The sequence below is a fragment of the Dryobates pubescens genome, chromosome 13 (genome assembly GCF_014839835.1).
Source record: "Dryobates pubescens isolate bDryPub1 chromosome 13, bDryPub1.pri, whole genome shotgun sequence".
Taxonomy (NCBI): Eukaryota; Metazoa; Chordata; class Aves; order Piciformes; family Picidae; genus Dryobates; species Dryobates pubescens.
Genome location: NC_071624.1, coordinates 18,030,522 through 18,046,661, shown reverse-complemented (window position 1 = coordinate 18,046,661; position 16,140 = coordinate 18,030,522). Strand labels below are relative to the sequence as shown.

General features: G+C 42.5%; 1 protein-coding gene across 1 annotated transcript; it reads left to right on the top strand.

Moving 5' to 3' along the window:
- The first annotated feature begins 2,649 nt into the window (after positions 1-2,649).
- On the top strand, positions 2,650-15,598 carry LOC104301952 (uncharacterized). The gene is made up of 7 exons (XM_054166961.1): positions 2,650-2,723; positions 8,321-8,471; positions 9,487-9,580; positions 11,275-11,393; positions 11,756-11,898; positions 12,660-12,857; positions 15,252-15,598. Exons 1-7 carry the CDS (start codon positions 2,650-2,652, stop codon positions 15,361-15,363), a joined length of 891 nt encoding a protein of 296 aa, XP_054022936.1. The 3' UTR covers positions 15,364-15,598.
- The last annotated feature ends 542 nt before the right edge of the window (positions 15,599-16,140 follow it).

Genomic DNA, 16,140 nt, shown 5'->3' with positions numbered 1-16,140 from the left:
TCCAACGCCCCTGCCAAAAGCAGGATCACCCAGGGGAGTCTGCACAGGAATGCATCCAGGTGGGTTTTGACAGTCTCCAGAGAAGGAAGACTCCACAACCTCCCTGGGCAGCCTGCTCCAGGGCTATGTCACCCTCACTGTAAAGAAGTTTCTCCTCATGTTGAGCTGAAACCTTCTGTGTTCAAGTTTGTATCCAATGTTTCTTGTCTTATTACTGCACACCATCAAAAAAAGCTTGGCCCCATCCACTTGACACCCACCCCTCAGATATTTATAGACATTGACCAGATCCCCTCTCAGTCTTCTCCAGACTAAACAGCCCCAGGGCTCTCAGTCTCTCTTCATAGGGAAGCTGCTCAAGTCCCCTATGCATCCTCGTGGCTCTCCCTTGGACTCTCCCTAGCAGATCCCTGTCACTCTTGAATTGGGGAGCCCAAAACTGGGTTTTTAAAAATTTTTTCTTAGCAGACAGAGAAAAGATCAGCTCAAGTGACCTGACTAAACTCTTAAACCTTGTCCTCTCCCCACCCTTTAATAACCTCAGTTCATACCACCTAAACTTTTAGTGAAACCTGTGTGGAATGACAGTTACATTTCAGATAGCAATCTGACAGCTCAACATTTGGAACCACAAAGTACCTTTGCATAGGAGCTGAAATCTTCTGATAAACATCATGCTGATATACTCCACTGGCACAGGGAAGTTTGCCAGCAGAATCCCTAAGAGAATATTTTGGAGGCTTCAGTCACTGTTGAGGAAAGCACATCTCTCTCTATACAGAGAGAATTTACAATGATCAGCCTTTATAACAACCACAAAGAAAAGAGAATTCTGAAGGAAAAGGAGAAGAGGGAATAATTTTTCTGTGAAGAAATTGAAAGGTAGGAAGTCTGAACCAGAGAGCTTTGTGACTATATGATATTTCCAGTTGAATGTCCCTGGGCAGAGGGGTTTACTGTGCACTTTTTTCCACATCGATCTTAATCTATTTATCCCCTCTCTCAGTATGGAGCCAAGGAGCTCAGGTGAAGAAGGAACTGTGGCTGTGATGTGGGAGATGCAGATCAATAGGGCATGATTGAATGCTGTATTATAACCTTACACAGCACAGCATTGAAACTTACTTCCCCCAACTCCTGGTGGAGTTTAAAAGCCATCTGTAAACTTCAGCAGGGACTCTCTGATGCCCATAACAGTATTGGGCTGCTGCAATTCCACCCGTGGCACACTGCCAGTGTCAGCACTTTGGGTGAGTCAAAAGAACAGAACAGAACAGAACAGAACAGAATAGAATAGAATAGAATAGAATAGAATAGACCAGGTTGGAAGAGACCTTCTAGATCATTGCGTCCAACCTATTATCCAACCCACCTAATCTACTAAACCATGCAACCAAGCACCCTATCAAGTCTCCTCCTGAACACCTCCAATGATGGTGACTCCACCACCTCCCCAGGCAGCCCATTCCAATGGGCAATCACTCTCTCTGTGTAGAATTTCCTCCTAACCTCCAGCCTAAACCTCCCCTGGTGCAGCTTGAGACTGTGTCCTCTTGTTCTGGTGCTGGTTGCCTGGGAGAAGAGACCAACCCCCACCTGGCTACAACCTCCCTTCAGGTAGCTGTAGAGAGCAATAAGGTCTCCCCTGACCTCCTCTTCTCCAGGCTAAGCAACCCCAGCTCCCTCAGTCTCTCCAAACACCTTTTGAAATTAGGAGTTTCATTAGACTTCTTCTCAGAACCCATGGCATTAATGATTTAAGAAAAATATTGTATAAAAATAGACACAAAAGAGACCTGTCAGTTCCCACCAAGTGGAGAGTCTCTTGTTTTCATTCTCAGACACAAACTCAAAGAAGGAAGCCTGGGAGATCATTTATTAAATGGCTGAGCACATTCAAATAAGGCAAGGACATTCAACAAAGTGAACAAGAGGGCATCTTGTTAATATTTACATATATCTGAAGGGTGGGTGTCAATGAGATGTGGCCAGACTCGTTTCAGTGCTGCCCATGCTCCTGTGTGGTTGCTCTCAGAGCTTCACATCCCACCAAATCACAGAACAGGGGACACAAACTGGAAATCAGGAAGTTCCACCTCAACATGAGGAAAAACTACTGTGAGGGTGCCACAGCATTGGACCAGGCTGCCCAGAGAGGCTGGGCAGTCTCTGTCTCAAAAGCAGTTTGTGTGTGTTCCTGTGTGACCTTCTCTAGATGATCCTTTGGCAGGGAGATTGGACTCAGTGATCTCCAGAGGTCCCTTCCAACCCTGATGATTCCATGATTCTAAGAGATACCCATGAAGAATTTAATGAACATTATTAAAAGACTCTTTAAGTATCTATTTTCTTTCCATCCAATGTTTTGGGTAGGTTAACGAAGCATTTAGCAGCCCTTAATGAAGTAGGGGATCTTTTAAGCAAAGAAAAGACAAACTTCAAGTGGGCAAAAGCATAAAAGGAATTCAGAAAAATGTAGTTGCTGGAGTGAGCACACCAGAGAACACATCTGGATGATCATGTATCTTACTACAGGTATCACCAACCTATCTTTAGCCACCTTCTGGAAGGAAGGTCCATCGATACCAGGTAGATCAGCACAGGAATTTGTTTGGTGTGCTTAAGAGATTGGTAACAATAGCTCCTAACATGACTGCGTTGCGAGGTGACAGCGTTTCCTTGGAGACAGTGGATCCATACAGCCCCAGCCAGGATCTGGGCAGGTTACCTCTCTTCAGAGGGTGTAGAGCTACCTCTCAATGCAGGGGCAAAGATGGGAAGATAAGCTTTGACTGTAGACAAATAGCCTTATGCAAGATGTGAGGATTTTATGCAAGAGCAAGACATGTCTGAAAGGTAGGAGGGTGAAAGAAGAGAAGTCACTGTAGTCATTGCACAGCTGGCTTGACATGCTCTGACAAGAAAGATAGTGTTACAGGATTGAGTGTCTTTTTAAAATGTGCCATCCTGTGTTGCTGATGCAGATTGTTATGCAGTGAAAACAGGAACAAAAAGGGAGGGGTTTGGGTTGTTTAGGGTTTTTTTTTTTTCATTCTTGGTGTCATTGGCTGATTACTGAAAAACAAAAGGTGTCTCAAGAAAAAAATGTGTACTGTGTTGTAGAAATGTATGAAAGGCACATTGATAGAGATGTGGAATTTGGACTGTTGTGAATTAGATCCAGGAAGAGCTGCAGGGAGTGTTAGTTAATGTGCCAGGAATGTATAATTGTGGAGCTAAGACCTAATTATGTTAATCATGTCTTTTGGGGGGGCAAGTTTATGGTGCATGAAACAAGATAATTGATGATAGAGCTAACAGCAAGGATGCACTGTAACCATAACTTACAGGTGTGTTTGTCACTAAATTATGCTCAAAAGAACCACTTCAAAATGTTGCATAATGTCTCATAAAGCTCCTATAAAAAAGTAATTGAAAAGTAATAGAGCATGGAAGCACTATGTCCTAGCCCTCTACTATTCTAAGTTCAGAGTGTTCTCACAATCACTGTTTGCATACAAGCAACAGCTGCTGCACAGCAGTAAATTGTGTGCACTTTGAGCAGGGCACAGGCTGAATTCTGAGTTCAGTCTCTTTTAAATACCTATACAAATTGCCTTTGTAAGTTAATCCTGCAGTTCGCTTATGCTGATCAGCTTTGGCATGTGCAATTGACTGAGGCAACGTTAAATAACTGAGTGTTTGTAGCACAAACAGCTATTTGTGCAAGTGCTTCAGACAGATCCATAACCAGATCTCATGGAGCCTGTGCAAAATTGACAGCTCTGACCTAGACAGAAGAGCTCTTTGCTTTGGGAGGATTTATAGCCCTTTCCTTAGTATTTTTATAGCCCTTTGGTTTGGGTTGGTTTTGGGGGGTTTTTTTGATGATGATCATGAAACTTATTAGATTTGTTTGCTTCAGAGTGGTCCATGTTTTTCACTTCCATAGTAGCAGGACTGAAAGAACTCAGAGGACTGTAGTGTTAAATAGACTCAGGCTTACACTGAGACCTACCACACATGAGCATGGGCCTTCCCATCATATATGTTCTGTGAACTGATGGGATGTGAAGCTCTGAGAGCAGCCACACATGAGCATGGGCCTTCCCATCATATATGTTCTGTGATTTGATAGGATGTGAAGTTATAGTGAGCACTCCAGGAGTTCTGTCACTGAATATGTGAAGAAGTTGTATAAATAGCCCAATTATTTGTTCCCAAAACTTTTCTCAAGGGCATATCAGATCCATGAGGAAGGCAGCCATGGTTCACTGAAGGCTCAACCTGCTCAAGGCTGCTGATTCATGAAAAGTAGCTGGGGATAAAACTGCTGGAAGCTAGACCAGACCCCCAAACTGCTCAAAACACTGGGACAAAAGCCTTTAAAGTTCCAGTTGCAAGAGTTTGCTTATAAACTTCTTTATTCTTCTTCCACTGAGCTTTCCATTTGCCATTTTCTGTGAGGCAAAGCTCACTCTGTGCTGTGGAGTCTCAGGTGTTTGTTTATGGAGGCTGCTGGTTACATGAGGAGAAAGGACTCTGTTGACTGGCATTCTTTTCTTAATGGCCAAATATCTACAATAACACACAAGAGGAATGTTTTCCCCTCAGAATCTCTCTCGCTGGTCTACTTTCAGAAGTAGCTCAGCTATAGCTCTTCAAAGTATTTCATGGGTTTTTAATATATTCTGCCCTCAAAGTCAGCTGGACTCAAATGCACTTGCACTGCAGTTAGGAAATGTACAGCAGTTTGTTGCCTATGAAAACCTTGCCAAGATGTCAGCGGGAGGAGAAGCAGACCTGTGCCGCGGACACATGACAGACACTGACATCTTGATAGAGTGTGACTTTTCTCAGTGAGCTCTATAGGAGTGTGTGATTTTCCAAGATATGGCCTGATATCTCATAAATCATGTTTTGACAAATGCAGTAGCTGCTCTGTACTCCTTCCTCCTAGTTTACAAAATACTTCAGTCGCTTTGTTGCCCACAGGGACTTCCACTGAGGAAAATGCAGAAAATACATTAAGTTAGTCATGAGTGCTTTTGCTTATCCCCACAGTCCATGCTCATGTGCAGCACTCTAGATTTCAACTTGCTCTGTGTGATTTCCTTAATTACTTAGATGAAATGGCTATTTTATATATGTCAGTGGTGCTGCATGGAGCAGAATGATTTCCCTGAGCTTTTTTACTCAGAAGTCCTGCTATTTCAAAGCACCCTTTAAGCACTTAAAGTAGGATACTCCTCATCAGATGTCCTGAAGCTGAGCCCACTCTCAGGGAAGTGACCTTGAGACATCTCCCTGGAGCCATTGAAGATCAGACTTGATGTGGCCCTAGGCAGCCTGATCTAGTTGGAGGTGTCCCTGTGCACTGTGGGGGGAGGGAGGGAAGAGGGGTTGGACAAGATGACCTTTGAGGGTCCCTTCCAACCTGATGCAATCTGTGAATCTGTGAAAGCCTGTGGGCTTCTCATGTAGATTCATGTAGACTGTGGTCTGTGGGACACTTCAATTAAAAATAATAGGCATTGAGGCTGGGCTGAGGCAGTGGATATCTGGACACAGTCACTTGTCTCCAATAGCTGTAAAATGAGTCAAGAAATTTTTCTAAGCCTGGCTTTGTAGGCTGGCAACTCCAGCTAGGTGGGAGAAATCATACTTGAAGTAGATGGAGCTTGTAGATGTTTACTATTGAATCACAGAAACATTCAGATTGGAAAAGACCCTCAGGATCACCACATCCAACCCAGAATCCTACTCTGCAAGGTTCACCCCTAAATCGTAGCCCCAAGCACCACATCCAAACCACCTTTAAACACAGCCAGGGCTGGTGACTCCACCACCTCCCTGGGTTGCACATTGCAATGCCTGACTTGAGCATTCTGTAATTTTGTACAGGGATTTGATATCAGCAGCAGAGCTGTGGCCCTGATGTGAGCAACTAGGGCCAGCCTCCGAAATTAGAAGTCAGTCACACACAAGATTTTTTTTTTCCCCTTACTGTTTTAATTTTCCTTCCCAGTCCTCTTTTATAGGGTTCTTAAAATATAGTCAAGTACCTCTACTTAAAAGACTTCAGAGATACCCCTCTGCCCCAAGAAGCAAGAGAATGGAGGGAAGAATGCTATTGCCTCAGAGGGTTTCCATTAGTGAAATTAATTCCTTTCTCATAAGAATTTAGGTCTATGATTTATGATAACCACCAATTTCTCACTGCAGGCAAAGTGAGAGGAAATGACTCAGCCTGGACAGACATCATGAATCTAATTTTTTTCCCCATAATGCCTGACATAATCTAGTGTGCTGCTCCCAGAGGTGTCATTGGAGATTCATATCCAGCCGAAGGGCCTCGCAATCAAGGCAGAAAATTTTGTTACTTTCATGTATTGTGTGATCTGTAATTGCTTGGAATTGCATCCTGCCTCATTCATTGCCATTTCTTTTGCATCAGTTTTTGCAGCAAAATAGTAAGGAAAACAAAGCAAGGGAGAGAAAAGCAGTGTTGCACTTGCTCCTTCGGAAAAATCTTTTGTGACATGTTAGGGCCCAGCTGGTGCTTATTAAACTCAAGCAGTTTTGAGCTGAAAAATGCTTCCTCCTGTCACTCTTTCCAATAAAAAAATCTCACTACCCACCTGACTGGAGAAGTCTTATCTATCACATATTGATCCTGGGATTTGATGTTTTCTTTTCCATCACAGATACAGAATTCTGTGAGTGGGTTTCTGCCAAAAGATCAGAATAGATATCATGTGAAGTGGTTCAGCTAAAATGTTTTATCCCACATTTCAAGGGACTGGGAGTGTATATTCATGTCTCAGCAGAGGAGGCAATATCTAGCTGAGAGCAAGGCAGGTTTTGGAAAGTATTGCAGTTATAAATAGTGGTTTGAATACATCCTAACAAATCACTTCCAAACCTGAGAAGAATAACAGATCTTTTTCTTAAATACAAAATAATTTCTACATATTTCTCTGGTGTGACCTCGTTTAACACCTAAGGAAGCAGAAGCAAAACAAGAGAGCTAAGCAAGAGGTCCCAGCAGGGGGTTTTTGTTGCTTCTTTTTCCCTTTTTTTCCCCCCCTTCTTTTTTCTTTTCTTTAAATATTAACCAAATGTAAATGCTCTTTTCACAGGGTGGTTGTGTGAATGCCTGCTGATCTCCAGCAGCACACACACACAAAAATGAGCTGTTTGCCTCGAGATGACATCTGAAAATGCCCAAGTAAATAGCTGTTATTTTCAGAAATGCTGAGCTTGCTCAGCTTCCTTTTCAGTCACCTGTGCTTTATTGTGGCTGATCTGATCCCATTAAATAAAAACCCAACCACAGAGCATGAAGGGAGGGGTAGCTCCATGTGTCAGTACTGTTCAGTCTGTGTGCGCTTTTAGGAGAGATGTAATGCTGGGGTTTGCTGATGTTTAGAGAAGGCAAAACAGTCTTAGTAAGGTCAACACTCTATGCCTCTTCATGATTATTTGCCAATAATCTGTAATCACAAGTTTAAACTGAAGTTCTGCTTAGCTTGTCTGTTACACTCAATATGAAACTTCCATTATCATCCTCACTGAAGCATTTTAAAGCTGCATTTTTATTTTCCATTTCTGCTCCTGACTCTAATTGTTTTAATGGTGCTTCCTGACAGCTGATACGTTCCGGCGAGCTCTCACTGGGCTCCTACAGTAGAAGTCAAATTATAGTGCTGTATGCACACACTGCCCAAATTAAAATGATTTTTTTAAGGCATTCCATGGTAAATTTCTAAATTGCAGCTGCCATTCTGCACATTATTCAATCTCTCTGAGCACAATTGGAGAAATTGCATCACTTGGGGTACAGAAAATGTACTTTTGAAAGTGTTGTTAGGCAGTGAACCTGCAAAGCACAGAAGCGCAGGACTTCAAGACCAAGCTCAACTCCTCTCTAGAGCCTTGATATTCTACTAAAACTCAAGGGATTAAAATAAAGAGGGAAGTGGGCTCTCTTTTCATGCTACCTGGATCCATCAAAGCAGGGATAGAAAAGGGTCCTGTTCGCTTCTTATTTTCTCCAAGGCTGGGTTTTTCTAACAAACTGCCACTAAGTTCCACTCTCTCATGTTTGGACATATCTGTGGAAGCCTCATGCATCTAAATAAAAGGTAGTTAGGTAAGAGGTCCCCTCAAGACCAGAGGGCATTACCTATGGTTTGACCTCAGGATCGTGTGGCTGCTGTCTGGTGGTAAATCCTACCCCTCGCTACTCTCTGTTATTATCAAATAGTTTGCATTTCTTTGAACAGAATAAATCACTGGCTCAATATCTCTTCTCTAGTTTCTCAGGTCTGACTACAAGCAATCAAAAATCCTGTAGGTTCTATTCCTCCTGCTGCTCCATCCAAAGTGATACACTTTCTACTCCACCAGCTTTATCACACAACGAAGGAATCATCAGGCTGAGCTGTGATCCTGCGCTACCTTCCCCAGTAAGTGTTTGGATTGCAAGTTTAAAGAGAGACAGGCACAAGGAGTAAGTGAAGCAGAAATCTCTTCCTCAGCTTTGAAGCTGGTTATGTTTTGCCTCCTTTTATCTTCTAAAGCTAGGTCAGACTATAAATAAGATTATATGATTCGGAGTCAGCAGAAGCAAGGGATTTGACTCAGCCTTTTGAGCACTGTGCTCAGAACTGGATGCAGTGGGCAAGTATAGAGTAAGTCCTGAAGAAGCTGTGTAAATTTACTGTAAAATGTCATAACCAGGAGGGCTATGAAAGGTGCAATAATGATGTTCTGTGAGAAGATCTCTCTGCAGTACTTCAACCAATTTGTGGAATTAAACTGGAACGGACTGTGGTGAACTACACCTAAACCGTGAATTCCCACAGCATTTTCCAGTTTCTGGATGTGGCTGTAACTGGAGGAGATGATTCAGAGGTGCATGCTCCATCTCTCCTCCCCCCTCACCTCCTCCATCGTGATTCCTACTGACAGAAATGCTGGAAGTTCAAGCAAATGCCAAGCTGCACTGCACTAAGAAGTTCCCTCGCTGCAGGCAGTCATGATGCTCTGCCTGCTGGGCATGACACAAATCACACCTACTCCACACACTACACATAGAGTTAGAGGCTTTGTTCCTTGCTCCCTCCTGGGAGACTGATGCCCTGGAAATTGCTTTAGTGGGAAAGCAAAATGGGCAAATCCTTCCCATTCTGAACTGCAGGGGCAGGGTTTCTGTAAGTAGATTTAGTGCCTTGATTGCATTCAGATAATGTGTGCAAGCTCATCCAGAAATGTGCTTATGTGTGCAACGTGCATGCACATTGTATCCTCACTTCCATACATCATATTGCTATTCACCAGATGGTTTTAAGACAGAAGGCACTGTAAACATGTGTGAATATTATTTCTACTGTAATAAGGCCAGAAAGATGAGAAGATACAGAGCCAGAAACTGAAAAACCTTAACTGATCCTTTTCTATCTTTATTTTGCTTATTTTAAGCTTCCTTCTGATTCCTTCAAGTATCTGAGCTGGTGTGACCTAGAAGAACATGATGTTCGAGGAAGTCAACTTCGTTGTCCCCGAGTGAGAGAAGGTGAAGATCACCAAGACATGGTCACATTTAAGCCTTGATTCCATTTACACAAACAGTAGCTCCTTAAATGTTATGACCCCAAAATCCTGCAGTTTGCCACTGTTGAAAAGGTGCAGGGTTTCACCCCACATTTTACACGGTGACTTTTATTAATCCCTGGGAGGGAAAATAAAAGCTTTATGATTTTAAAAATGTGAAACCCAAATTGAAGTGTTTTAGCATTAATTTGTGTCAATTACGTCTCTCTAAAGTTCATTAACATGTAACTACTGTTCAGAATGCAGTATCCCTATGCCAAAGAATCCAGGAGTCAAATCAAGTTCTGCAAACACCAGCACATATATTGCATTTTAAGACTGAATTGGCCCAATTGCAATCTATAGGCACACTGAAGAATAGAGAATGAAAGGTAGATCTTAAAGTCCACTTTTTGCATGTTTTGGTCTAAAGAGTGGAAAAGTTCCACCCTGTCCTTGCTTAGGAATCTGAGGATGTCCATAGCTCTAAGCATGTCACAGGATCACAGGATGTCAGGGGTTGGAAGGGACCCAAAGAGATCATCAAGTCCAACCCCTCTGCCAGAGTAGGACCATACAATCTAGCTCAGATCATACAGGAATGCATCCAGATGGGCCTTGGAAGTCTTCAGAGAACCCCTCTGGGGAGCCTGTTCCAGTGGTCTGTGACCCTTACAATAAAGAAGTTTCTCCTTGTGTTGAGGGGGAACCTCCTGTGCTGCAGCTTAAGTCCATTGCTCCTTGTCCTGTCACCGGGAGCAAGTGAGCAGAGCCTGTCCCCTCCCTCCTGACCCCCAGCCCTCAGATATTTATAAACATTTATTAAATCCCCTCTAAGTCTTTTCTTTTCCAGAATAAAAAAGCTCCAAGTCCCTCAGCCTCTCCTCACCAGGCAGTGCTCCAGTCCTAATCATCCTCGTAGCCCTCTGCTGGACCCTCTCCATCAGATCCCTGTCCCTCTTGAACTGGGGAGCCCAAAACTGAAGGCAGTACTCAAGATGAGGTCTCACTAGGGCAGAGGAGAGGGGGAGGAGAACCTCCCTCGATCTGCTGGACACACTCTTCTTAATGCACCCCAGGATCCCATTGGCCTTGACCACCAGGGCACATTGCTGTCCCCTATTTCAATAGATATCAATACTTTAAGTCTTAAGCTTGTGCCATTCTTAGTATGAGTGAGGCTTTGGGTATGGCTGTTGATCCCGGTTGCAGTTGTTGTCACTGAAGTGGAAGTTACAAACACATCCCTTTCTCAGGACAATTAAATGATAAGTACACAACTATTATATAAATACTTAGCATGTGAAAAAAAAATAATAAATAGAAGCAGTATTTTAGACCTCAAAGGCTTGTGCTTAACTATTTATGAAAAGCTTTTATGCTGTGCTGGAGAAGGAATGTCACTTACTAACCATGTACCAAATCATCACAGCCTTAGATTGCTACTTGAATTATGGGCCCAGAAATGGTAGGGGGGGAAAAAAAAGCTTCACATTAATTTATTTCTTGGAAGCCTGGAAACCTACACACCTCTACTGTTACATATATTTCTTCATTGCAGCTATCTTCCCAGCTGTACATCTAATCTTTCAGCAAGCAACTAAATGCCAGTGCCACATCACAAGCACTATTGTAAATCTTTTTTTTTCCCCTTCTTTCTTTTTCTTCCCTGAGCAGGGCCTTCAAAAGAAGAGCTATTTTTCAGAGGAGAAGAACATGCTGTGAAAGAGAGAAAACAAGTAACTGACACGGAGAAGTGGCAAAAGAAACTGCAAGAGAACTGGGAAAACTGTGCTGTAAAACTTTATTATTAACTCTTTGTACTGTAGTAGTAAATAAAGCAAATCATAATGTGCCCAGAGCACACACACTGGCAAGCTCACCCAAAGAGGAAGGAGGGGCTGGGAAGTAGATTCCCATGCCCAAGAAATGCTTGCTTTCTTCTTTACTATGGAGGGATTATGCAGTGCATTGCTGTGACTCTAAGGTGAATTTGGCAGCTGGCAGCACCAATATTTAAGAGCAGCATAATGAAACAGCTTCACCTTTTAACTAATTCTGACAGTGAGAAGAGTTAATGAAATAGCTATTTGAAAGCAAGAAAACAAACACACAAACAAACAAAAGTGAGTGATTTCTCTTATTTTTCCTTTCCCAGGAGCTGAACCTCTCATTTCAGGACCTGGGTGATCTTTACCAAGTGGAAAACTTCAACAGGATTCTCCGAAGGTTAATTCGGGTGGAAAAGCTTTGGCTGGTGGACAATTCTTTGACTGACCTAAGTGCCATAAGGTTGCCAAGGTAGACCAAATGTCTGGTTTCTGGTTTTATGCAGTACCCTAGAAATCATAAATATTATTTACTAAGTAATAGCCAGAGCAGGCTCTTGAAAGCTGCAGAATGTGATATTTGTGGGGCTGTTACATTTGGAATCCATCGGTATGTTGCTATTTTGAATTCATGTAGTTCTCAAGTGGAAAATACTTAGTGAGGAGGTCAAGTGATGTGCCCTTTATTCCTGGTGGGTAATTCATGAGTCTCATAAAGTTCAGTCATACTTTTGCTAAAGGGGAAAGTCGTTGAAAACTGAAGGAATGCATATGAAGAAGTGCTGAACATAACCCAAGCAAAGAGGCCAAGTGTGACCGTGACAACAGTATTTTAACAATCCATCTATTGGTGACCTGGCAGTGCCGGGTTAACAGCTAGCCTTGATGATCTTAAAGGTCTCTTCAACCCCAAACAGCTTTACGATTGCTACTGTGTTGTCATATCTCTAGGTATATGGAAAGTTGGAATACTGAGAGCAGAAATAGTGATGTATGCATTGTACAACACAGAGAAAGCTGAGAGTATAAAGTGCAGGGATCTGATCTTGCGGTCCATAGGTAGGTAAAAACAGCACAAATGTAAAAGTAGTGTGAAAGCAGCCTTTGAGGAATCAGATTCTTCTTTCACTGGAAGCTATGCCTTCAACCCATGAAGAGCCATCCCTGTGTTGGCTTACAGTTATATCCTGTTACAGATGCCATCAGTGATGTCATACACTTTGTGCTTTACAGATGCAGAGAACTAAATGTCAATAAAAACCACTTTACATCCTTCAAACAGCTGCCAAAGATACCTCAGATCCAGCACTTATCACTTGCTGAAAATAACATTATGACACTAAGTGGAATATCAGACTTCAGACATACTCCCCTTGAATCTCTTATACTCAAGAGGAATCCCTGTGAGTTTCAAGAAAGATACAGACAACTGTAAGTCTTACCATCTCACGGGCAACAAAGCTGAGCAACACAAATAAATGTTTGTAGGAGAGTTCAAAAGGAGTAAGATCTCAAATACAACAAGCTCTCCTGAGCAAACTTTTCATTTTCCCAGTCTCAACTATTATAAATAGTGCTAAGACAAGAGGAACCAGGGGAGGCTTAGGTTGGATGTTAGGAAAAATGCTTCCCCACAAAGGGTTGTCAAGCCCTGAAACAGCCTGCCCAGGGAAGTGGTAGAGTCTCCACCCCTGGAGGGATTTAAAAGCCATGCAGATGTGGTGCTGAGGGACGTGGTTTACTAATGACTCAGCAGTGCTGGGTTAATGGTTGGACCTGATGCTCTTAAAAGTCTTTTCCAACCAAACCAATTCTATGGTTCTATGATAAATGCTCCATGGAGTAGATGACCCTCAGAGATCCCTTTCAACCCCTACCATTTTGTGATTCTGTGAATATGAGCTGGTGGACCAGTATCTGGTAATAGCCACAAAATACTCATAAACTGCCTAGGAGGCTTTCTGAGCACATAACTGGGAGTTCCTGGACTGAACTAAGTCCATGGATTGAGTTTAGAGACCGTGAGTAGGGCAGATAAAGTAGATTCTCTTTTATTAATAGAAACTACCTATTACTCAAACTCTCCTCAGTCTCATTGCATCCCTCGTGTATTCTGGAAGCAGTCTAAATTGCATTATGTGTCAGAGCTGGAATCAGAAAGATGTGTTGAAAGATGGGAGCAAAAGCAAGAGGAAAGTAAATTACCTTAATTTGATTTTGCTGGATTCTCTCTTCTCTCTGTGGCAGTGCTGTGGAAGTTGAACTGGGTTGAACACCCCACTCCACTCAGGCTTATGCTGTGGGCAGTGCAGTGGTGACTGGAAATTAAAACCCAGATCTGAGACAGAGTAGAGAATTCAGGGGTAGATCATTTATTCTATCCCATGCATATTTTGACACTTGCAGCTTTATTCTGCTCTACTCTAGTTGCTTTGAATCCAAAACCCTGTTGCCAGGAAATAAAATTGCACAGAGGTCAGAAAGGGGAATGAAGCATGTTCCTTCCCCCTGCATACACAGGGTCATGTCAGCCATCTACAGAAGGCATAGTTGATGGTTTAGAGACAAACCTTACAGCACATGTCTAAGAAGTTCTCTCTCCCTGGGAGGGGAAAAAAGAAAAGGAGAAGTTTCAAAGAAAGTGTTTCATGAAAACCTTTCTGAGTTTCCAGAATGTTTTTTCCTTCAGTCTAGTAGGCATCCCTTTGACAGTGTAACAGTGAGGCTTAAGCTTTCTAAAAGTAGGCAGGCAGATATCAAAGGGAAAGTTAAAATGGAAATTCTAAATGCTGGATTTCACATTTTATTTGCATATCAGAAGTTCCAGGAGAACAAAAGCTGAAAAGCACTTTTGAACAATTACTAATTATGTTTCTGTTTTGAAACCCACCAGTTCTTAAGGCAATTAAATGTTGGTATTACTCTGGTTTTGCTTTCACTGCCAGTGCTGGAAGGCAAAATGAATCATTCTCAAGCATAGATAAAGCCCTGAGTTGGGTACTGAGGTTGAGCACTGGAGTCCATGCTCACCTCAAAAGGCACAGGAGCAAACATGATAGGATGTGGGTTAACACCCTGTGCAGTGCTTGTGGGGGGCTGCAGCTCCATCAAACCCTTCTTAGGAATAAAACAGCATCTTCATGACTGAGGCTGATGTGCTGTTTAAAAGGCACGGTGCATTAGGAGGCAGAGCCATTCGTTTCAATTTGGCATCGTGACCACGATACAGGGACTTCTTTTCAGTGCAAAAAGCTTTGCAGAGAGCCTAGTTTCTTTATCACAGACAGATAAAAGCTGAGTTGCACTTCTTGCAGTCTGAATCTTTGCTTTTCAGCAGCCTAGGACATTCAGTCTGTGCTAACATTGTGGCCTCTCCTTTGCGTTAGGCAGCTGGTTTTATCCTGCTCCATTGAAAATGCAGACAATTGCAGTGCTTCACTATGTCTAGGATATAAAACTTGTGCAACAGAGTGAAAACTGAGGATTTTTAATTGCCTCTTTATCAGATAAATCCTGCAACAAATGACAAATCAAGGTTTCCATCTGCACAAACCTGTTTTGGATATGCCTGGGGAGGTGGTGGAGTCACTGTCCCTGGAGGTGTTTAAAAAGAGACTCGATGAGGCACTTAGTGCTATGGTTTAGTTGATTAGATGGTGTTGGGTGATAGGTTGGACTTGATGATCTCAAAGGTCTTTTCCAACTCGGTTAATTCTGTGATACTGTTTAAATCCACTCTTTGGGTTTTATCAGTGTCTGTTTTGTTCTCAACACCTCACAAGATTATTTATCTCAAGTTCTCCTTTCCTTTTGTTTCGCTTTCAGTGTGTTCTCCAGCTTGCCAAATCTGAAAACCCTGGATGGTATTCCCAAACTGCCAGAGGACTGTGCACCCCCAGAGAGCAGGGGGTTCCTCAGAATGTGTACTATACTCTAGCACTCTATTTTTGTAGGATCACAGCTGTGCTAGAGTCACCTCACTTAAAAGACACAACAAATCCTCTTTATGGGAGTTGCTATTTTTCTTTCGTGATCAACGAGATGTAGAAGCAGAAATAAAATCCTTTTGAATGTGTTTGTGATACCACAGACTTCAAGTAAGTATGGACAAGTGACATGTAAATAAGACGTAATGTGTACTCTCAGTGTCATGAGTTTGTTGTATTAAAAATACTGGGTGACCTTCTTGTCCATGGGCTCTCTGTAGGCAACTACTCACAACTGCTGACTCCCTCTGTGTTTGCATGTCCAAATTCAGACCACATGTCCAGTGTGGAAAAAGCTACAGGGATGAACATCCAGGCTGCAAAGGAGAGGAAAAAACCACACCCTGAATTAAAACCAAGCCAGGCAGTTTCCTTCTTTATGACCCAGTCCTACACTGTCCTAGTATTCTTTAATGCACTTTAAAGATGGGAAAGGCAAAGCCACTCCACACATTTTGACTCTTCAAAATTAAAAATAATCATTAAAAAAATGTTCTTGCTTGGGAATTTGGTCTGACTAAGAGCACTGGGGAGGTAAATCATGAAAGAGGAAAGCCTTTCAACTTGTTGATGGTGGTACCCTTGCCTAATAGCCATTCCTCAAAGCAAAACCACAATGAAGGAAAAAGGCTGGGGAAGTTGAAAAGGGATTTGTAAAGGCTCCCCAGGATATCTGAATGCAGTTATCGCTGAGAAGTATCTGTCCTTGTCTTTGATTCATTTGCTGT

Excerpts from the sequence above, each read along its gene's own strand:
- LOC104301952 (XM_054166961.1), top strand. The coding sequence starts at position 2,650 with ATGACTGCGTTGCGAGGTGACAGCGTTTCCTTGGAGACAGTGGATCCA. Across the intron at positions 9,581-11,274 it reads TTGTCCCCGAGTGAGAGAAG|GGCCTTCAAAAGAAGAGCTA; the intron begins GTGAAGATCACC and ends TTCCCTGAGCAG. Across the intron at positions 11,899-12,659 it reads AGTGCCATAAGGTTGCCAAG|ATGCAGAGAACTAAATGTCA; the intron begins GTAGACCAAATG and ends TGTGCTTTACAG.